Source organism: Myxine glutinosa, chromosome 1, assembly GCF_964187855.1.
Source record: "Myxine glutinosa chromosome 1, kmMyxGlut1.1, whole genome shotgun sequence".
NCBI lineage: Eukaryota > Metazoa > Chordata > Myxini > Myxiniformes > Myxinidae > Myxine > Myxine glutinosa.
In genome coordinates, this window is record NC_136261.1 from 385,594,054 (window position 1) to 385,616,493 (window position 22,440).

General features: G+C 44.6%; 1 protein-coding gene across 2 annotated transcripts; it reads left to right on the top strand.

The window, feature by feature from the left end:
• Positions 1 to 1,331: 1,331 nt before the first annotated feature.
• Positions 1,332 to 16,022, top strand: LOC137415628 (uncharacterized). 2 transcript variants are annotated; one of them, XM_078770262.1, is made up of 5 exons: positions 1,332 to 2,212; positions 2,884 to 2,965; positions 10,345 to 10,456; positions 13,700 to 13,837; positions 13,966 to 16,022. In XM_078770262.1, the coding sequence occupies exons 2-5, from the start codon at positions 2,927 to 2,929 to the stop codon at positions 15,438 to 15,440; spliced, it is 1,764 nt and encodes a 587-aa protein (XP_078626388.1). In that variant the 5' UTR covers positions 1,332 to 2,212; positions 2,884 to 2,926; the 3' UTR covers positions 15,441 to 16,022. The 2 variants fall into 2 exon arrangements, with proteins under 2 accessions (XP_078626388.1, XP_067957341.2); XM_068101240.2 differs by lacking the exons at positions 1,332 to 2,212; positions 10,345 to 10,456 and having other exon boundaries at positions 2,219 to 2,965.
• Positions 16,023 to 22,440: the final 6,418 nt, after the last annotated feature.

A 22,440-nucleotide genomic window follows, 5' to 3' on the forward strand; every position in this document is an offset into this window, starting at 1 on the left:
AAGTCCCCTACATCGTGTTTTGCTTGACTTGGTTTTTTCCCTTCTACCCCGAACATCATACTCTTTGTCTAACGTTTAAAATCCCCACCCCCCCCCCCCCCCCAAAACAAAAACAAAAAAAAATAACCAAAAACTTATTTTTCCTTTCTCCACGTGTGCTGTTTCTCATCCTGTACTTTCTGTCCAGGTGTGCTGTTCGCCCCGCCCCCATTATCTCCTTGCCATCCAACTTTTGCCCTGTTCACGTGACTCGACTCATGGTGGTCCCTCTCGGCTCTCCCCCCCGTTGGTATTTTGTGCATATAAGATTGTTCACGGTTCTGTTTAAATATTATTTAAATATGTTTAAAGTTTCCCCTTCAGTGTTTTATTCAGTGGTATATTACAACACGCTGTTTTTCTTCCTATTTAAAAGGCTTTTCTCAATTTCCTCTCCAACTCATTCCACGTCAAAAAAAAGAAATTCAATCTCTTATACGTCTCCCTCACTACATGGTCTAAATTCACATTCATTCCACCCCTCCTCCATCGTTCTGAATTGGATTGCTAACATGAAAATCACAACAAACCCAAACCCAATCACAACAAACCCAATCACAACAAACCCACCAACTTTCTTCCAAATCCATTCAGAACTTTTACAGATGTCTTGTTCACAAACACACGAACACACGAACACACGAACATACGAACACACACACACACACACACACACACACACACACACACACACACACACACACACACACACACGGACAGACACGATCGAATGCATTACTCCCTGGCGGGAGTAATAAGATATGCGATAAACATACAGTGATAAGTACTTTGACAGGAATACTGGAATAATGGACTGGAATACTCGGTATTTGTGCTTCTCCAGGATACAACAGAGATCATCTGGATTCTGGTCAGGTGTACCAGATACACTGAGCTGACAAAGCGAAAGACTCTGCAAATCGGTTTTGTGATCTTATTATAATAGAGCAAACGTATATGGTTATGTCATTATGTATGTTTATATGCGACGAAAACATCTTCTTCTTCTTAAAATATAATTAACACCATCTTAATTAACCCTCTTAATTATGTTTAGAATGCTGAGACCCCTCAGACCTTTGACGACCCTTTAAAACCCCCAAGACCCTTAAGACCGCCAAGACTCCTGAAGACCCAAAATACACTTAAAGACCCAAAACACCCCAAATAATCAAAATACCCTTAAAGGCCCAGAGGATCCAAAAGACCCTGAATACCCAAATGGCCCCGAAAGACCCAAAATATCCCAAAGATCCCAAAAGATCCTGAAGACTCAAAATACCCAGAAGACCCAAAACACCCTGAAGACCACAAAGACCCTTAAAGAGCCTGAAGATCCCAAATACCCTAAATACCCTTGAAGGCCCAGATAATCAAAAAGACCCTGAAGATCCAAAATACTATGAAAGACTCAGAGGAACCAAAATACCCTTTAGACCCAAAATACACTGAAGACTCCGAAGACCCAAAAGACCCCGAAGAACCAAAATAGCCCGAAGACCCAAACCACCCTGAAGACCCAAAAGCCCCTGAAGACCCAAAAAGACCCCAAATACCCAAAACACCCTGAAAACACAAAACACCCTGAAAACCCCAAAGACCCTGAAGGACCCTTTCGACCCTGAAGTCCTCAAACACCCAAAACACCCCAAAGACCCAAAATACCCAAAATACCCTTAAAGGCCCTGAGGATCCAAAAGACCCTGAAGACCCAAAAAACGCCGAATTTGTCAAAGATGCCGATCCATCTCAAACGACGTGTGGCGAGGCACGCGGTAGCGTGCCTAGTCACGCTAGTTTATAAAATTAGCGGGTTAAACAACATAAAGTCTCCCATAATTATTTGCTTCAGCCGATCTTCAGCTGTGGTGGTTGTGGAGGAACATCAGGCATCCGCTTCAGTGGTGAGCCGAGGCAAGTGGCGGAAAAGAGTCTCGTTGCTCTGAAAAACCATTTAAACTTAAAGAAGAAGAAGGCTTCATCTTCCTTTTATTTTCGCACTGTAATGTGGTGGTGACACTCAAATTGCTGGTGGCACAAACAATCTTCTTACGATGTGCGTAAGCAGGAAGTATTCAACAACTACGAAGAACTTCCGGGTTAAATTCTTGCAAACCTCGTGCTGCACATGAGACAAAGGTTCACATGATCTGATCTGACCTCATTTGAAGAGGTTTGTTCGGAGATTCTCATTTTATTATTTATACTGAGAAAGATGTGTAAAACGTTTATTTAAAGATAAAAAAAAATTCTGTTCGTTGATTAATTTAAGTAAACGAGTTTTTATTAAATGTATGTTGAGGTATTTGATCATTTAATGAGGTGTTTTTTCACTCGTTTTGTTTTATTCACTGCATTGTTTTATATGACGTCATCACGAAACTTCATGCAACGATGGTTAAACCTCATTCTTCCTTTTAACTACAAACCAGGCAGAAAGTTTTATAATTAACTTGTATATCCAATGTGACCTCCAAATGAGGAGGTGTTATAAAGGTTGAAGATGATGGATGGATGAGGGATCTATGTAGAATTGGTTCGGAAAAAATTGTTGGTCCCATCTGCTTCATCCAAAACTAAAGTTGGAGAATCTTCTCTAAAAAGTCGTTTAGACCAGAGATTCTCAACCAGTGGGTCGCGACCATCAGTGGGCCGGAAGGTGCAACCACGTGGTCCGTGGACATCATACCCACCTGAGAAGGCAGGTGATTAGTTTACCTCACGAGTGTTTGTAAAATTTACCTCATGAAAAAAAAGTTATATTAATGCTGTTGTATTGATTTATGATTGGAATGATTTTGTTGAAAATGACATCCGTGACATTCGCGGATTCGGTATTTGCAGGTTCGCCATTGACTGCATTTGGTTGATCGAAGGTGTTTCCGGCATGGAGAACGTCTCCGGCATCTCGTGTTTACACGAAAAGGTAAGCTGCTGTGTTTTACTTTTACTGTATTTTATTTTAACAAACATGGACCATCAACTGAAAAGAAAAACCGATGATGGTGGCGAAACTTCAGGAGTTTCTAAAAGGTGGTGAAACGCATCGTCAGAAAATACGACCACGAATGTATTAAGTTTGGATTTACAGTGGAAGGGCATTCAGTCAGAGTGGGCAATCAAGTTCCTGTAACCTTTCACCACCACATACCTGTGTGAGTCAGGGTTTTTACTTGTGACTGGCACAAAACCAAAGACCAGGATAAACTGAAAGCAACTTTGAATGGTACTCTGTGAGTCGGCCTCTCACCCATCCCACCTCGGATTTATCTGATAGGTTCCCAGAAGCAAACCCAGGTATCCCAGTGACGTAAGCAGCACTCTATGTTTAAGGTTTAAACGTCTAAAATAAGGAACCAAATAAAGTTATTATTATTATATTTTATTTAATCCATGACTACAGACAGCTACATATAACTGTACGTTTCTGAGATGACAAGATGAAGTGTGTTGAACCTGAAAAGTTTAACTTCCAGCAAAGTTGAGACTCCTTGGTGCATGTGTGTGAGACAATTGCAATGAGAGGAAAATAAAAACAGGTTTCATATGTGCGTGTGTTTTAAACAAGAGGATCAACTCTGACTGAATGCGGCTTGATGCTGATGTCTGTCTCAAGTATGCACATCACATCAATTACATACAACAACAACAACAACAACAACAGGCATTTTAAGCCCATTTTCCCTGCAAGAGCGGGGGTTAGCCTTGCGGTCCCCATGACAATCTTCTCCATTTTGCCCTATTTTCTGCGTCTCCCCTTGTTAACCCCCTTGCCTGCATTTCTTCTTCGACCATCTTCAGCCAAGTCTTTCTTGGTCTTCCCCATCCTCCACTTCCTTCTACATTCATTTACATCACTCTTCTCAACCAGTCACTTTCATCCTTCCTCAACATATGACCAAACCATCTCAACCTGTTTCTCTTCACAGCATCAACCACAGGCTCCATTCCCATCATCTTTCGCAATTCATCATTTGTCTTCCTCTCTCTCAACGATACTCCACACATCCACCATTCGCATTTCCACCCTTTCCAGCCTTCGTTGCTGCTCTACGTTCATTACCCATGTCTCGCTCCCATAAATCATAACACTTCTCACACATGCAGCATTCACCTTTCCCTTCAGCTTCAATGACACTCCCCTCCTCGTCAGCACGCCACTCAGTTCCCGAAACTTCTTCCATGCACATCTCACTCGAGCAACCGTTGCCGAATCTGATCCACCTTCTCCATTCAGCATGTCTCCGAGGTAACAAAATGTTTTCACACCTTCCAGCTTCATGCCGTCTCCAAGATCCAACTCAACATTTCCTCCATCTGCAGCTCCCTCTGTGCACACCTTACATTTGAATGTAGCTGCCGCACTGGTTAATGACCCTCTCAAACCACTACATTTTTGATGAATCCACTCAGCGCACATTGTACATTGAATGGAATTCAATGTACACAGGGCCACTTCCCAGTTCTTTCCACCTCACCACATGCTTTACCACTTGCCATCACCTTCGTTTTTCCGATATTCACCTTCAGACCTTTTGTCTCCATACATTCCTTCCACTTGTTCATCTTCTCCTTCAGTCCATCCATACTTTCTGCAATCAACACCAGATCATCTGCACACAACAACTCCCACGGCAAACCCTCCTTTATGTTCCGAGCCAGCACCTCTATCACAGATACAAATAGCAGTGGACTTAGTACCGACCCCTGATGCACTCCCACCTTCACCTCAAACTCACCACTGTTCCCGTCCTTCGTCCTTCCAGCTGTGCACGCTCTTTTGTACATTGCCATCACTACTCTGCTCATCCATTCCTCCACTCCTAACTTCCTCAATGCCCATGTCACTACTTCACGTGGAACCCTATCGAATGCTTTCTCCAGATCAACAAACCCAAGAAACAACTTCTTCCTCTTCTCCATGTACTTCTCCTGCAACTGCCTCACAATAAAAAGCGCGTCTGTCGTTCCTCTTCCTGGCATAAATCCAAACTGCATTTTGTCAATCTTCACTTCCTTCCTTATCCTCCTCTACAACACCCTTTCCAATACCTTCATTCCATGCTCCAATAACTTTATCGCTCGATACGAGCCACAACTTCCCTGAAAATGTCTGCTGCTCTTCTTCTGCTCCAATCGGCTCATCTGATCATGTGCTTGTCAAAGTGGACATCTCTCTGACCATTCTCAGAGAGCCTCCTCAGCGTCGACGAGGCTGGCATTTCACTCAGGCCAACTGGCACGGTCTTCAAGCAGCCATCAATCATCTGGACTGGTCTCCCATCTCTACCGCCTCTGACATCAACTCATCCTGGGAATTCTTTCAAAGTAAATTGCTCTCTCTCATGCACAGATTTATACCATCTCGTCTTCAGTTGTCATACCCTTCCTCCCGTCCATGGTACACGGAATCTTGTAGTGAGGCTGTTGCCCTGAAACAACTTGCTTTCGTCTCCTGGAAAGCAAATCCAACGGAAGGAAGTCTCATTTCCTTTCACAAAGCCCGAAACAAGTGTGTGTCCACCCTCAGGAGAGCCAGGAAACAATATCTCACCATTCTCAAGACCGAACTCTCTTATCTGTCTCCCTCTTCCAAATCCTGGTGGCATCTGGTCAAATCTGTTTCTGGTGTTTGTTCCCCCTCCATCCCCTCCCTCACCTCAAATGGCTTAACGGCTGACTCCGCACGTGAAAAAGCTGAATGCCTCAACTCTGTGTTTGCCTCTAAATCCTGTGTCCCAAACCCATCCCTCTCTGTACCCACCGTACCCAGTCGTACCCAGCTGCTCCTGGACTCTGTGTCCTTTCTTCCTGACAAGGTGGAAAAGTTTCTGTCAACTCTCGACTCTGATTCTGCAACTGGTCCTGACGGCATCAGCCCACGGGTCCTAAAATCATGTTCTTCTGCTCTTTCACTCCCTCTTTCTGTTCTCTTCACCCTCTCTTTTGCTCAAGGTCATCTGCCATCTGCTTGGAAATCAGCCAACATCACCGGTTTGCACAAAAAAAGGTGCAAAAACAGATCCCAGCAACTACAGACCAATCAGCCTTCTCCCAATTATCAGCAAAGTCATGGAATCCATCATTGCTTCAGATATTAAATCTTTCTTCTTCTCCAATGGCTTGATCTCTGCTCATCAATTTGGTTTCAGACCTGGTCTCTCTACACTGGACATGCTGCTTCTGCTTTCTCAACAATGGATGGAGGTCCTCAACGCCAAACAGGAAATTAGAGCTGTCTCCCTTGACATTTCACGTGCCTTCGATACGGTCTGGCACCCTGCTCTGCTCACCAAACTCTCCTCCTTTGGTATCCATGGAAATCTCCACGCATGGCTGGCGGACTTCCTCTCTGGTCGTAGTCAACGTGTGACCCTGAATGGGTTTCTCTCATCTCCTCTTCCTGTTCAGGCTGGAGTTCCCCAAGGTAGTGTTCTGGGCCCTGTGCTTTTTCTGGTCTTCATCAATGATCTCTCTGACTCTCTTGAAAATCCTCTCTATCTCTTTGCTGACGACTCTACTCTCTGTCGCTCCATTCCTCATCCCTCAGATCGGCAGTCTGCAGCCTCCTCACTCTCTGCAGACCTGGACAAAATCACAGAATGGTCAAAGAAGTGGAACATGTCTTTCAATCCTGACAAATCTCACACTCTTACAATGTCTCTCCGAAAGGACCGACTGGACAACCCTCCCATCTACTTTCTCAACAATCCTCTCCAAGAAGTTCTGTCGCTCAAGCTTTTGGGTCTCACTATCTGCCATGATCTTTCTTGGGAAAACCACATTTCCAAGCTGGCCTCCAAAGCCAGTCGCTGACTGGGCATCCTCCGTCGTGCGAAGTCCTTCCTTGGCACACCTGAGCTCCTCACCACATACAAGGCTTTCATCCGCAGCTCAATGGAATACTGTTCCCCCCTCTGGGCTGGTGCTCCTGCCTCACACCTTGCTCGGCTTCACGCTGTTGAGGCCAAAGCTTTCAGAATCATTGGAATCTCCTGCGATGTAGTCAACACCGAGGGCCTTTCACTCACTCACCGCAGGCAGGTTGGTGGTCTTTCTGTCTTCTACCGACTCCTCTCCGGCCTTGCTCCCCCAGCTCTCTCTGTGCTCTGTCCCCCCAATATTCCTTCAGGTCGCACAAGATCTGCCTGCAACCCTCTTATGGTTAAACTGCCAACGTCTAGGCTCTCTGCTCACCTTCACTCTTTCATTCCCCTTTTCTCCCGCCTCTGGAACAAACTCCCCCACTCCCTTCAATCCCACTCCTCCCTCCAGGTCTTTAAAACAGCTGTTCACCACCATCTCTTATCTTCCCCCATCGAAAACCTTGATCTTTTCTACCCCCGGTAATTCACCCCAGAGTCCTTGCAGTGTTCATATGTTTTATTCCTCTCCCACCTCCCCCCAAGTCCTCCCGATGTCCCTGCTCTCAAATGTTGTGTTTGTGTCCTTCCCCCTCTTCCCCCTCTCTTTTGTGTCCTTCCCCCTCTCTCCCCATCTTGTCTGCCGCTCCCCTTGCTTTTTGTGTTTTGTGTGTCGGTTTGTCTTTTTGTGTGATTAATGCTAGCTCTTTCACGAGCCTCGATCTTGTATACAAAAAAAAAAAAAAAAATACTCCAGAGGGTCACCTTTCCCCTTGTTGAGGGACGAGGGTACTCAGTTCCCAATCCACTGGAATGCGGCCTTCTTTCACCACCAGATTGCAGATCTCTGTCATTCTCTTCACACCCCAATTTCCCGCTGCCTTCAACATATCTCCCACAACTCCCGTCGGCCCTCCCGCTTTTCTACTCTTCATTGCTTTTATCGCTTCCTCAACTTCCTTCTCGGTTATCTTCTCTGCCGGTCCTAAAACTGGGTTACTCTCTATGTTGCCATCCCATTCATTCTCTGCATTCAACAGTAAAAGCAACTCACCCCCATCACATCACAACTCTCTTTCGCTATCTGCTTTGCAATCCTGAATACCGCTCTCTGACCCTCTTCCCATCTTCCCACCCTCTTCCCTGAATACCCTCTTCATCATCAACATCATCAACATCTACAACGTCAACGTCAACATCCAACCTTTCAAGCTCAAACACATCATCCTCGACCATACTCGGGCTCTCTTTTAATGCCTCCCTCACTGTCACCTCTTTCAACCTCCACACCTTCATTCTCAGTTGGTACTTCACCCGCCAAGCTCTCCTCGCACCTTTCACCCTTATGTCGCAGACAACCAAGTGGTGCTGTGAAACGGCCTCCTCCCCCGGGATCACCTTTGTGTCCCGGAGGAACGCTTTCCAAGCGTTCTCCGAACATTTTCCTCCATGACTCCTGTGCCTTTGCTTCCTCTTTCTTTGCAGCCTTCTTGGCTGCCTTGTAACTTTCATGCTCTGCCTTTTCTGCCCCCATACCCTTCGCCTTCTGCCACTCCTTGAACTTCTTCCTCTTCTCGTCAATCTTCTTTCCAACTTCGTCATCCCACCACTACGTTCCCGAGTGCCTCGGTGGTCCTTTTGTCCATCCACATACCCCACCAATGGCTCCCAACAGACTATCTTTCATTGACATCCAACCTTTCAAGCTCAAACACATCATCCTCGACCATACTCGGCCTCTCTTTTAATGCCTCCCTCACTGTCACCTCTTTCAACCTCCACACCTTCATTCTCAGTTGGTACTTCACCCGCCAAGCTCTCCTCGCACCTTTCACCCTTATGTCGCAGACAACCAAGTGGTGCTGTGAAACGGCCTCCTCCCCCGGGATCACCTTTGTGTCCCGGAGGTGCCCCCTATCTCGCCTACGCACCATCAGGTCGTCAACGGTTGTCGTCGACCCACCTGACGTGTATGTAACAAGCTTATTATCCTCTTTCTGGAACTGAGTATTACAAATCAACAAATCAGCTCCATCAGCAAACTCCAAAATCCTTTCACCTTCTCCATTTCTCACACCATATCCGTAACCCCCATGAACTCCCTCAAAACCGTCCATACTCCTTCCCACATGTCCATTTAGGTCTCCTCCCACCACAACAACTTCCTTATCTTTCACGTTTTCCATCAGCTTCTCTGTCGCACACCAGAACCTGTCCTTCTCTTCATCGCTCTGACCAACCTGCGGAGCATATACTGAGATGATGTTCACCAAGAGCTTTCCAATCATCATTTTCACCATCATCAACCTTTCACTCACTCTCATGACACTCACCACACTGTCGAAAAACTCCTCAGAAAACAGGACACCAACACCATTCACGCCCTCCGGGCACCCTTGCCACACAAACTTGTATTTCTGTCCCTGCCTACCCTTCACCATTCTCACACCACTTCCCTTCCATCTCATCTCTTGCACACAACACATGTCCACTCTTCTTCTGACCAATACTTCCACCACTTCTCCTGATCTCCCTGTCATTGTCCCTACATTTCATGTCCCAAACCTCAGAAACCGATCTCCACGTCGGTCAATACAATTAGCATCACATCAATTACGTCACATCAATAAATGACACATCAATTAACACATCACCTTCGAACTAGTATAGCATCCATTTGCTGCTCAGGTCTTTTTGTCACAAATACATGGAATTAGAGTGGCTGATGCAGCTTACCCCCTTTATCTTTGGCTCATCAAGATAACGTACTGGCAAATCTTACGTATACTTTCAGTCTAAATGTGGTGATCAAGCTGGATACGTTTACCGTTTTGCTGGATGAAAATGAATGAATGATAGTTTTGAGGCCATTTTTCCCCGCTAAAGCGGGGGTTAGCCTTGCAGGCCCCATGACCTCATGGTTCCCTTTTTGAGGCAGTTTTTATGGCCGGATGCCCTTCCTGACACCAACCCTTAGTCGCCTCTTACGATGCGCAGGGATACGGTGTACTTATTCTAAACCGGGGTACACACCGGGATCATTCATTCCAGCAAGCTCGTACTCAATTTGCCGACCTCGGAAGGATGACAGGCTGAGTCATCCCCCCTGGTGTTAATTCAGCGATCGACCGGGATTCGAACTCAGGATCCGAGGATCCCAAGCCGGCTCCCGAACCGCTGAGCCAACACCAGGCTGATACTTGATCAAATTGGATAAGATAATAAAACACAAATCATTCCAAACTGAGTAAAGAAAATAACATGTATAACTTTTCTGTGATTAATATAAGCATTGTATCCGTGGCTATATGCTGACTTGTGTAAATTTATGAATTCTTTTTCGAAGCCGCAAAATGTCCAGATTGCAGGTTCTTCTCTTTTGGGAAGTATTTTCGTCAGCTTTGGAAAGTTCCTGAATAACATCCTTTGTATCTGTGAAAAGATTTTCGGATCCCAAAATGTGCACCGGGACAACATTTCTGGTTTCTGTGGAATCGGGCTCAATTATTTCTGCAGTCTCCAATTTGATGATGATGGATTAACACCCAAATCTGGTACGTGATGTATTTTTTAAATACAACATATCATGTCAAGAAGTAACCTTTATGTTCTGTGATTTTTTTTTTAAACCTCTGCCACCAAAGGTGGATGGAGACTATGTTTTCATCCCTATCTGTTTGGTTCTTAGAAAAAATTCTTTTTTTTGACAAGTATGTCTATTACGCCGGTTTGTGTGTTTGTGTGTTTGTCTGTCCGCGCACTTATACTTTCCTACAGGTCACAATTTTAAACCGATCTTCATGAAACTTCCCCAAATGGTAGCGTTGGTGGACCGACAGAATTTTATTTATTTTGAGGTCAAAAGGTCAACATAGGCCAAAGGTTAATCACTTTTTTCAAATTCTCTAAAATCCTAAATTTTCATCCGATTGACTTGAAATTTTGAATAGGATTTGCACATTAGCGATCCGAATTCAATCGCCTACTATTTTTGACATCATCATCGGCCAAAAGGTCAACATATGCAAAAGTCAACAACCTTTTCAAATTTCTAAAATCTTCAATTTTAATCGAATTAACTGGAAATTTGAATAGGATTTTCATGTCAGCTTATTGAATTCAACCACCAACTATTTATGAAAACAACATAGGCCAAAAGGTCAACATAGGCCAAAGGTCAACATCTGTTTCTAATTAATAAAATCCTCAATTTTCATCCGATTATGCTTGAAATTTGAATAGGATTTTCATTGCTGACGAGCACCCACTGATTTCGAACAAGTACAAAGGATGCGCTGCAGAGTACAATTCTACTCTATTTTCTTTTATTTGTTTTTATTTTTTTGTATGCAGAGTCACGGCTGATGTAAGAGATCACATTACATGTGAAAACATGCATAGACCCATAAAATATACAATAAATAAAGGGAGCGGGAGACAAGAGGGAGGGGGGTGAGTGAGGGAAAAACATACAAGCACAACACAACAGTGGAGGACAGGGACGTCTGTAGAACGGTGTAAGGGAGAGTGCCGGTCGGGGGGGGGGGGGGGGGGGAGAGTGCCGGTTGGGGGGGGGAGAGTGGGGGTGGGGGGTAGGGTACACGGTATAAAGCAAATTAACACTACGAGGAATTTCAGGAAAGAAGTTAGAGATTGAAAGAGGTGGATTTGGGGTGTTTTAATGGGGGAAGAAAAGATCAAGGTTTTGGATGGGGGAAGATAAGAGATGGTGGTGGACAGCTGTTTTGAAGACCTGGAAGAAGGAATGGGATTGAAGAGAGTGTGGCAGTTTGTTCCAGAGGCAGGAGAAAAGAGGAATGAAATAGTGAAGGTGAGCAGAGAGTCATGATTTAGGTAGTTTCACCAGAAGAGGGTTGCTGGCAGATCTTGCGCATCCCAAATAATTATTTGAAGAACAGAGCACAGACATAGCACGGGGAGCTCAGCCAGAGAGGAGTCTATAGAAGACAGAAAGACCACCAACGTGCCTGCAGTGAGTTAGTAAAATGCCATCAGAATGGGCTTCATCGCGGGAGATACCAATGATTCGAAAAGCTTTGGTTTCTACAGCATGAAGTTGATTTGGGTGTGAGGCAGGAGCATCAGCCCAGAGGGCAGAGCAGTGCTCCATCAAGCTGTGGATGAATGCTTTATATGTGGTGAGAAGCCCAGTTGCAGATGGGACCAAGAAGGACAGGAAAGGAAGGATTTCGGATGACGGACCAAGAAAGGACATTGCACAACGCTGGATGCCCAGTCGGTGAATGCCTTTGGAGGCCAGCATGGAAATGTGGTTTTCCCAGGAAATATCATGGCAGATAGTGAGACCCAAAAGTTTGAGTGACAGAACTTATTCGAGAGCATTTTTGAGGAAGTAGATGGGAGGGTTTTCTCGATGGTCTTTTCAGATAGACATAGTGAGTGTGTGAGATTTGTCACGATTGAAAGTCATGTTCCACTTGTTTGACGAGTTTGTGATTTTATCCGGTCTGCAGAGAGTGAAGAGGCTGCTGCCTGCCAATCTCAAGGTTGAGATATGAAGCGGCAGAGTGTGGTAGCATCAGCAAAAAGAAAAAGATTGAGAGGACTTCCCAGAGAGTCGGATAGATCATTAATGAAGACCAGAAAAAGCACAGGGCCCAGTACACTGTCTCGAGGAACTGAAGCCTAGACAGGAAGGGGAGATGAGAGAATTCCATTCAGGGCCACAGGTTGACTATGACCAGAGTGGAAGTCCAAAAGCCATGCGTGGAGATTGTCATGGATTCCTCAAGAGTAGAGTTCGGTGAGCAGTGCAATGTGCCTGACCGTATTGAAGGCACGACATATGTCGAGGGACATGGCTCTGATTTCCTGTTTAGCACTGAGGACTTACATTCATTTTTGAGACAGCAGAAGCAACCTGTCCAGATTCGAGTGGCGTGGTCTGAATCAAAAATGATGATCACAGATCAAGCAATTGGAGAAGAGAAATTATTTAATTTCAGAAGCAATAATGGAATTCCATGATCTTGCTGATGATTGGGAGCAGCCTGATTGGTCTGTAGTTTCAGGGATCTGTTTTTGCACATTTTTAGTGTAAAGCGGTAATGTTGGCTGATTTCCAAGCTGATGGCAGATGACTTTGAGCAAAAGAGAGGGTGAAGAGAACAGAGAGAGGGTTTTATAGCGCAAGTGATAGGTTTTTGACACAAGCACTTGAGGAAACACAAAGTTAAGGCATTCAGCTTTTTGACGTGTAGTGTCAGGTGTGTGGCTGTTTGAGGTAAGGGAGGGGATGGGAGGGGAACAAACACCAGAAACAGATTTGACCAGACACCAACAGGACTTGGAGGAGGGAGACAGGTTTGAGAGTTCAGTGTTGAGAGTTGAGAGGTATTATTTCCTGGCTTTCTTGAGGGTAGACACCCAGTTGTTCCGAGCTTTGTGAAAGGAAATTTTGAGAAATTTTAACGCAGTAAATTCCAAGAAAAAATTTGATCAATCGTACAATCTTTATTTTATTTAAATTGAATTAAATACTTGAACACTGTTGAACACAAATCAACTTCTTGTTACTTCCACTAACCTCCAGTTTAGCATGACTTGGACATGTTAAATAGGGTGGTGTATAAGGGTGATGTAGAAGACTGCATCAACAGCACTTAATATCCTAAATTTTTCTTTTTAACAATCTTTAACTTCATTATTATATTTAAATTGAAGTACACATTCCATGACGTAACAAGTTCTATGAACTCTAAAGATGGTTCTCAATCTCATTTCCCTGCAAAAGACTGATGCTAATTTGTACACAGGTGATGGCTATCCTGTAAATATGGAAGGCAGACAACACAACAACGATTCATCTCTCACTGAAGATTCAAAATGTGCTTCTGCAAAGGAAGGTTTAGATATTCACATGACAAACGGAAGTGCTTCTTGTTTTGCAACTGGTGAGTGGAAATGCAACAAATTAACATACAATCTTTTGTGTTGAGAAAAGATATTTTTTGAAATGTGTTAAATATTTTGCATTTTAATTTCGACAAAAAAATTAATGTTGTGTTCTTTGTTTCTGTAGAACAATCAAGAAGTAAAATGGGACAAATAAGGTCCAGTCACAGCTTGACATTGAGGAAGAAGCCTTTTTTGAAGAAACAATCACGTAATGAAGACTCACTTCCGATAAAATACAAGTCTGGGCCTCGCAACACTAAGATTAATATTAAATTAAACAAACACAAAACGGTTGTAGAAAGACGAATTCGTTATAAGTGTAATGTGTGCAGAATGGATTTTGCTTCAACGAGTTACATCAAAATACACATGACGATCCACACTGGCAAACTCCCCCACAAGTGCTCTGTCTGTGATAAAGGTTTCTTGACAAAAAACAATTTGAAATTACATATGAGTATCCACACAGGAGAGCGACCGCACAAATGCTCGATATGTGATAAAGGTTTCTCTCAAAAAGGCAGTTTGAACTTACACATGAGGATCCATACAGGAGAGCGACCTTACAAATGCTCGATATGTGATAAAGGTTTCTTGACAAAAAGCAATTTGAAATTACATATGAGTATCCACACAGGAGAGCGACCGCACAAATGCTCGATATGTGATAAAGGTTTCTCTCAAAAAGGCAGTTTGAACTTACACATGAGGGTCCATACAGTAGAGCAATCTCACAAATGCTCGATATGTGATAAACGTTTCTCTCAAAAAAGCAGTTTGAACTTACACATGAGGATCCATACAGGAGAGCAACCTCACAAATGCTCGATATGTGATAAAGGTTTCTCTCAAAAAGGCAATTTGAACTTACACATGAGGATCCACACAGGAGAGCAACCTCACAAATGCTCTATATGTGATAAAGGTTTCTCTCAAAAAGGCGATTTGAGATCACATATGAGGATTCATACAGGAGAGCGACCTTACAAATGCTCGATATGTGATAAAGGTTTCTCTCAAAAAGGCACTTTGAACTTACACATGAGGATCCATACAGGAGAGCAACCTCACAAATGCTCGATATGTGATCAAGGTTTCTCTCAAAAAAGCAATTTGAACTCACACATGAGGATCCATACAGGAGAGCAACCTCACAAATGCTCGATATGTGATAAAGGCTTCTCTCAAAAAAGCATTTTGAAATTACATATGAGGATCCATACAGGAGAGAAACCTTACATATGCTCGATATGTGATAAAGGTTTCTCTCAAAAACGCGATTTGAGATCACATATGGGGATCCATACAGGAGAGCTTCCTTACAAATGCTCGATATGTGATAAAGGCTTCTCTCAAAAAGGCAATTTGAAATTACATATGAGGATCCATTCAGGAGTGCTTCCTTACAAATGCTCGATATGTGATAAAGGCTTCTCTCGAAAAGGCATTTTGAAATTACATATGAGGATCCATACAGGAGAGAAACCTTACATATGCTCGATATGTGATAAAGGGTTCTCTCAAAAAGGCCATTTGAAATCACATATGAGGATCCATGCAGGAGAACTGAAATCTGAAATACCGGGATATGAAAAATGAGGTTGAGAATTTAGGAATTGAAGAAACCTGAAATTGTACCAGTGATAGTCTGAGCAACAGGAAATCCGGATGAACAAGAAAACCCTTCCCAAGTACTTAAAAAAACATTCCAAGGAATATCATGACAAGCAAGCTGCAAGTGGAGGCTGTCAGAGGTTCAGTGATGATTCTAAAACGAGCCCTTGGAACAAAGCTATGAGAATGAAGTTTCACAAACTGGTTCATGAATAATAATTCTTTCCTGTAAAAGGAGGTGGAGATTTTGAGTTCTGGGAGAACTTCTTTTTTTTTGTTCTCTTTTTTTTTTGATGGTTACTCGTATTTAGGAATTTTGTTTTCTGTCTGGTTTATTTATTTTTCTTGTCCCTTTTTGGTTTTGCTCAGACGGCATCTTTCCATGGCAGTTTGAACGTCAATTTTTAATCAATATTTGCTGTAGTCCATGTTTCATTGGCATGTGTGATATGGGGACAACACCCTTGTTGTAAAATTGTTGATCATAAGAAGCTTCCTGCCGATGTTTTTCATGAAACTTGAATTTGTGAAGGGTTTCGCAATAAAGAGAGGTCTTTAAAGCACAAATGCACCGTCTGTGTTGTTACCCTGCGCTGGCGAAGCAAAAAGCAGATTTAAGCATTCAGTTACGTACGTGTGTGTGCACCATACATGTGCTGTATCTGCATTTTAAAAATTCATTTTCTTGACAACCGTTCGTCCAATTGACATGAAATTTTCACCATAGGAGCGCCTCCTCTTGTTGTATATTGCAATGATTATTATGACGTCATAGGTTACGTGGTATGGACGCCATGTTGGAAAAACGTTACACCTCTATCTCTCAAACCGCTCAATGGAAAAATTTGAAACGGCTCATTGTCAAGTTCTGACCATGGGGAATAATATATGTTGATGGTGATGTCATCGGTACCTTAGTTATTACGTCTTAATTCGACAAGTACAACGCTTGATCTGATCGGTATGAATAAAACAAAAATTCCTCTGCAACTGTTGGACCAATGGACATGAAATTTTCAGAATATGTGCGGCTCCTTCTGTAGAATTTTTAAATGATAATTATAATGTGATAGGTCATGTGGTACAGACACCACCTTGGAAAAAATCGAAAAGAGTTGCACCTCTATATCTTCGAAACCGCTCCATGGAAAAAATTTAAACATGGCTCATTGTCAAGTCCTCCCTTTGGGGAAAAACATATGTTTGATGATGGCATCTGTGCCTTCGTTATGACATCATAATTCGACAAGTACAACACATATCCGATCATTGTGATTTTTTTTTTCTCAGCAACTGTTGGGCTGATGGGCACGAAATTTTCACCATAGCATCACTTCCTCATGTGGAATATTTTGATGATCATCATGACGTCATAGGTCATGTGGTACAGGCACCATCTTGGAAAAACAGAAAAAAAGTTGCCCCACTATATCTCCAAAACCACTGCATGGGAAAAATTTAAACATGGCTCATTGTAAAGAACTCCATATGGGGAATAGGTGTTGTTAACGATGACGTCATTGGTGCCATTATTATGACGTCATAATTCGACAGGGACAATGCTTTGTCTGATCAGTTTGAAATGTATTGAGCGTGATCTATGCAACAATTATATTATAGAATATAAATTTATTAAGTCATCACTCACGTGGTCTGGCAGCCATATTGGATCGAAGAAAAAAAATGTTCCAAAACAGAAGAGTTGGCTTGCAACAAGTTGACTGCTCAGGATAAGTATTCTATGAATACCATCTAGTTTTACCTGTCTGTTTATGCTTTTTGTGTTTGATGTGCTAATATGTGTTCGATGTGCTCACTCTCAAACGAGCCTCCAATCTTGAACACAAAAAAAACAAAAAAACAACCATGATGTTCTCCACTACGAGCAAAGGTAGCCCAATAATACAATGACATGGACTCATGTTGGCAGAGCAGGTAACCATGATGTTATACACAGTATATTAACATCGATCACGTAACATACAAGATCGAGTCTTGTGAAAGAGCTAACATTTATCACACAAAAAATCAAACAGACATAAAACATATGATAAGGGGAGCGGTAGACAAGATGGGGAGAGTAGGGGAAGCACACAAACAACATTTGAGAGTAGGGACATCAGGAGATCTGTGGGAGGGAGAGGGCTTGAGGGGAGGAGGTGTGGGAGGGGGGGGAGGGGGTAGGAGAAGTATAAAACACATGGACACTGCAAGGACTTCCAGGAAAGAAGTAGGTATTTCAAAAAAGTGGATCTGGAGTGAATTATCGGGGGTAGAAAAGATCAAGGTTTTGGATGGGGGAAGACAAGAGATGGTGGTGAACAGCTGTTTTGAAGACCTGGAAGGAGGAGAGGGATTGAAGAGAGTGGGGGAGTTTGTTCCAGAGGCGGGAGAAAAGAGGAATGAAGGAGTGAATGTGAGCAGCAACCAATGTGTTGTTCTTCAACTCCAGGAAGGGAAAAGACGAGGGTTAAAGCATCAGCAGTTTAATGAAAACACAGCAATACACAAATGTGGAGTCTGGCCAAAGAGCAGAGCCTAACACGTAAGGCAGTGCTATCTGGACCACACTGGAGAATACACTGGAACAGGATCCATTTATATAGCCTGAGCCATGCAGAAAAAACGTTCACTAAATCAGATTAACTCTGCGCTGAAGCAGTGACCCCTAGATAAAGGACAACAGCCCCTGTCGACATCCCCTAATTAATGAAAGGAACTCAGTTAAAGGCACAGATGGAAAGTAAGACATTATGTCATTATCAAGCCATTATCTAAAGCAGAACTGGACCAACATCATCAAGGACAGGAACTGTATGTCACAGGGGGATTTTCAGCCATATCAAAAGGCAAACTCAAGCCAGAAATGCAAGCAAATGAACAAACGTGCAGGCAAGTTAAACATAATTAATCATGTGTCCCTTCCTTCGGCAACTGTTTTGGGGACAGGGTCCGTAATCGTTTATTGCCTGGGGCAGTCTGACCGAAGGACGAACTTTACAAGTGCAGTCATTAGATGGCAATTACTGGGCCAGAGGGCCATTAGCAGTTTGAAGCAAGCCTTAATCTGGTTATCCTCCTTGTCCCATTTGGACAGCAAAAGACATGTAACTTTGTGGAAAGTGTATTTAAAAGCACACATTGGGTGAAAATAAAGCACAACTAAACATGCATCATCCTTGTATTACCTATATATTGGTTCTTTGTCCATATGGTGTACACAAACCCCGACAATACCTCCCTTTTGTCTCTAAAGACAACGTATTTAATGAGACAATGAACAAACCCCAGCAGGCCGAGGCCTCCCCCAGTAGCTGCCATACGCGCATTGCGTTTTGCATACTCTCGGAGGGACACCGGCCCCTGGTAAGGCAGCTGTCCAACATTCAACGCATATTGCTAGCCGAAATTCACGACGAAGACGCCTGGTTTGGAGCTCATGCCCGGTCGGGTCCCGAATTCACCGTTGCAGGAGCGTAGGTGCAACCCGGTTGCCGGCCTAATGAGGGCACTCCTTATGCAGGTGCGGGCCTCGCAAATCAAGGTGAACAATCTACGTCCAATGCCATCAAGCCTTGTATATGTAATTGTTCTGTGGGAGAGAGGGTGGCACATCCATCATCACAAATCTCCTTCTCTTCATTATCTGAATCGGTATCTGTGTCCGTGGTGTCGGGTGGCTTGCATTGAGGGGGTAAACCAAAAATGTTTGTTACAAATGATGGTACTCCCGGACAATTGTTGATCATTTCGTCTTTGCTGCTTGCATAGCTCTCAAAGGAACCTTTACTACTAAGGTCGATAGAAATCCAGTCGGGATTGGCATGGTCATCGTTGTCATGCCAGGAGTCGTAGTACGCCCTGTCCTCCTGCCAAGAATGTCCAGGCCTACGTCCCAGTCGTGGGTGTTTGGATCTTGGCCCGAGATGATAGAGTTGGCTGGTTCGCCAAAGGCTTTTGGGACCTTCCCATGTATCGAGAGGACCATCTCGGTAGCAGTAGTTGGTGTAGTCCATCCTGTGAAACATTTTCTCACACAAACCAGGATTAAGGCTTTCATTATGACCAGGGTGAGTACGATTCCTACGATTATGGCCAGGACCGTTAACAGCCATTTTACAATGATCCCCGTCCATCCCCTGAACCAGGCTGCTATCCCGGACCATACATTATTAGCTTCTTCCTTTTCCCTTCGGTTATCTGTTAGATCTTGCGTGGGTGCCTTAAGCCAGGCAATTGAAGCATCTATCCCTTCTGACTCATCTGGGATGAAGGTGCAACATTTCCCATCGATTATCCCACATACTCCTCCCTTTTCTGCCAACAACATATCTAAGGCTACACGATTCTGCATCACCATAGTTCGCATGTTTGCCAGTTCATTTTCTACTTTCAGTTCATTGATTCGGGTCTCGTTTCCGATCCGTTCCATCACCAATGCCAGGCTATCTATTCGCCAACTATTCATGGTTACTCCTGCCTGGGGAAAAAAAGGCTCCTAGTAGAACCTGCCACCAACTTCCGTCCAATTTTACCGTCCCATCTTGTTTCCAAAGGGAGAGGCCCCATCTTTCCATCCTATGGGTATACCCTGTTTCGTTAAAATGGTCTGCCAAGTGTACCTGGGGAAAAATGGATCCCAAATAAGTCCCTCCCCAGTGTTCAGGCAGGTATGGGTATGCCTTGTTACCGCAAATAAACATTACCCCATGGGGCGCTGCAAGAGCAGAGGTCATGCATTTACTAATCTCGGAAAGGTCGACGTTTGGTATTCCCCAAGACATCGTTAGGCTCGCTACATTATGCTGGGCCTGGCCATTCACCGTTATTTTAAGGGTTCCTCCCTCTTGTTGCGGGGCGATGGGCGGCAGGGTGTGGGTGCATTTTGAGGTTCCCATCTGGACACGTCCCTTTCCTATGAGGCATAACCGGCCCTCTTGCTCTACCACCCAGACTAGGTCTGGTCGTTTGCCTAACAGGGCATGACTAATACGTGGGGTATATTGGAAACTATGGGAACACACCGCTGGGTGCTTTGGGCCTGCCAGCTCCAAGGTTGTGGTCAAACATGGAGTTCGTAATGGTCCTGAGCACATATCTCGTAGGGACAGGGGTAATACTATCATAACTATTCCTGTGGAACTGGTGTGGGGGAAATGCATACACATCCAACAGCTTGATTGGTTTTGTACCGTTGCCATTGCGTGGGTAACCGTCCAGTATGTTTTCCTCTGCCTTCTTCCTCACTTCCTTGAGAGGTGGGGAGTCTAAAAGGTAAGTGGCGCAGGGGCGGCGGCGCAGTTTGATGTCGGGCTGGCGAGGGGGCCATACTTCACATTCGAGTACCAAAGAACCATTTTGGCCTACGAGGGCGTTGGTAAGTAGGGTATCTTTTTTGGGGCCCATGCCCCATTGATATCCTGCATAGGCATACCATCCATCGTATGTCCCCGGTGTATTTTCCGTCCTTTACCTCCCTATACTTAGACAGGACTGTGAGTCGTGTCGTTTGTACCTGTGGCGTATATCCATTTACCACCCTTGTTGCTAGCCATCTCACATATAGCCATCTAAAATGGGTCTCCAACTCGCAGCAATATGCCTCTATCTGTTGTCCCCAATGAACCGTTATGTGTTGCATTGTTAATGGGGCAAGTGGGGGTAGTGTTGGTCCAATTTTGTTTACTGCTGGTTCGGGAAAGTTAAATTCCTCTAGGTTGAACCTAACCCCCGGGAATAAGGTGGAGCGTGTGTGTGGATACCTAGCCTGGGCGAGGCCCAGGATTCCCATCACCATGATTATCGTCGCCCAAAGGTGGCTGTGGTGCCCCAAGAGGTGCATTGTCTTTATCAGTAGGGGTTGTCGATGATGTAGGTGTTTCCTGGGTGACAGTGGATGTAGGTATGGCCAACTTCAATGCGTGGCATGCACCCAAGATGACTTGCCCTCAGAGAACACCGCAGTCGGTGTGGTCAGGAGAACCTGGAACGGCCCCTTCCACCTTTCTTCCAATGCAGTCTTTCGGGTGAAATGCTTCACCAGCACATAATCTCCTGCCTCGAAGGAGTGTATGGGCTTGCTCGCTGGGATCCGGTAGGGCCTCCCGAACTCGTTCGTGTATGCTGCGCGCCACATGGGACAAACCTATGCAAAACTTTAAAAGCATGTCATCCATGATAGGCAACTCGAGTGCCGCCATATCCACTGGCGTGGATACCGGCAAGCTCATGGGCCATCCCATGAGTATCTCATGGGGGGAAAGGCCGGTGGTGCGGCCTGGAGTAGAACGAATGCTCATTAACACTAGCGGAAGAGCCTCCGGCCACTTGAGGCCTGTTTCAGCGCAAATCTTGGCCAACTTACCTTTCAGTGTGCCATTCGTACGTTCTGCAAGTCCCGCCGACGGGGGGTGATATATGCAATGGAACGACTGTTTTACCCCCAAGGCCTTAAACACGGCCTTAATGACGTCCCCTGTGAAGTGCCCGCCCTTGTCGGACGGCACCTTCTGCGGGATGCCGAACCGACATATGAAGTGCCGCATGAGGCACTTGGCCACCGTTGTCGCGTCAGCCTTGACGCATGGGTCGGCTTCCACCCATTTGGTGAACATGTCCACCACTACCAAGACATGTATAAAGGACATGCAGGGTACCAAATTGAAAAAATCGAACTGGATATGACAGAAAGGCCCGACCGGAGCGGGATGACCTTTGTCATGGTGATACCTGGGGGGAGCCCCCCCGATTATGGTGTTGGCATATGGCACATGAGCGGCAGACCATGGTGACCACGGCCGAAAGACCTGGTGCTGCCCAGGTAAAATTAACCTGCTCCATCACCCCCCTATGGCACACATGGCCATTTTGATGAGCCATGCGTGCCAACCATGGCAATAAAGCTCGTGGTGCCACGGGTTTGTTGTCAATTTTCCATAGCTGCCCTTCCACGGGGCGCTGAGCTCCCAATCTAATCCAATTTTGA

Coding starts and splice junctions, on each gene's coding strand:
- LOC137415628 (XM_078770262.1), top strand. CDS start 2,927: ATGGAGAACGTCTCCGGCATCTCGTGTTTACACGAAAAG. Junction 10,457..13,699: donor TGGATTAACACCCAAATCTG/GTACGTGATGTA, acceptor ATTTGTACACAG/GTGATGGCTATCCTGTAAAT. Junction 13,838..13,965: donor TGCTTCTTGTTTTGCAACTG/GTGAGTGGAAAT, acceptor TTGTTTCTGTAG/AACAATCAAGAAGTAAAATG.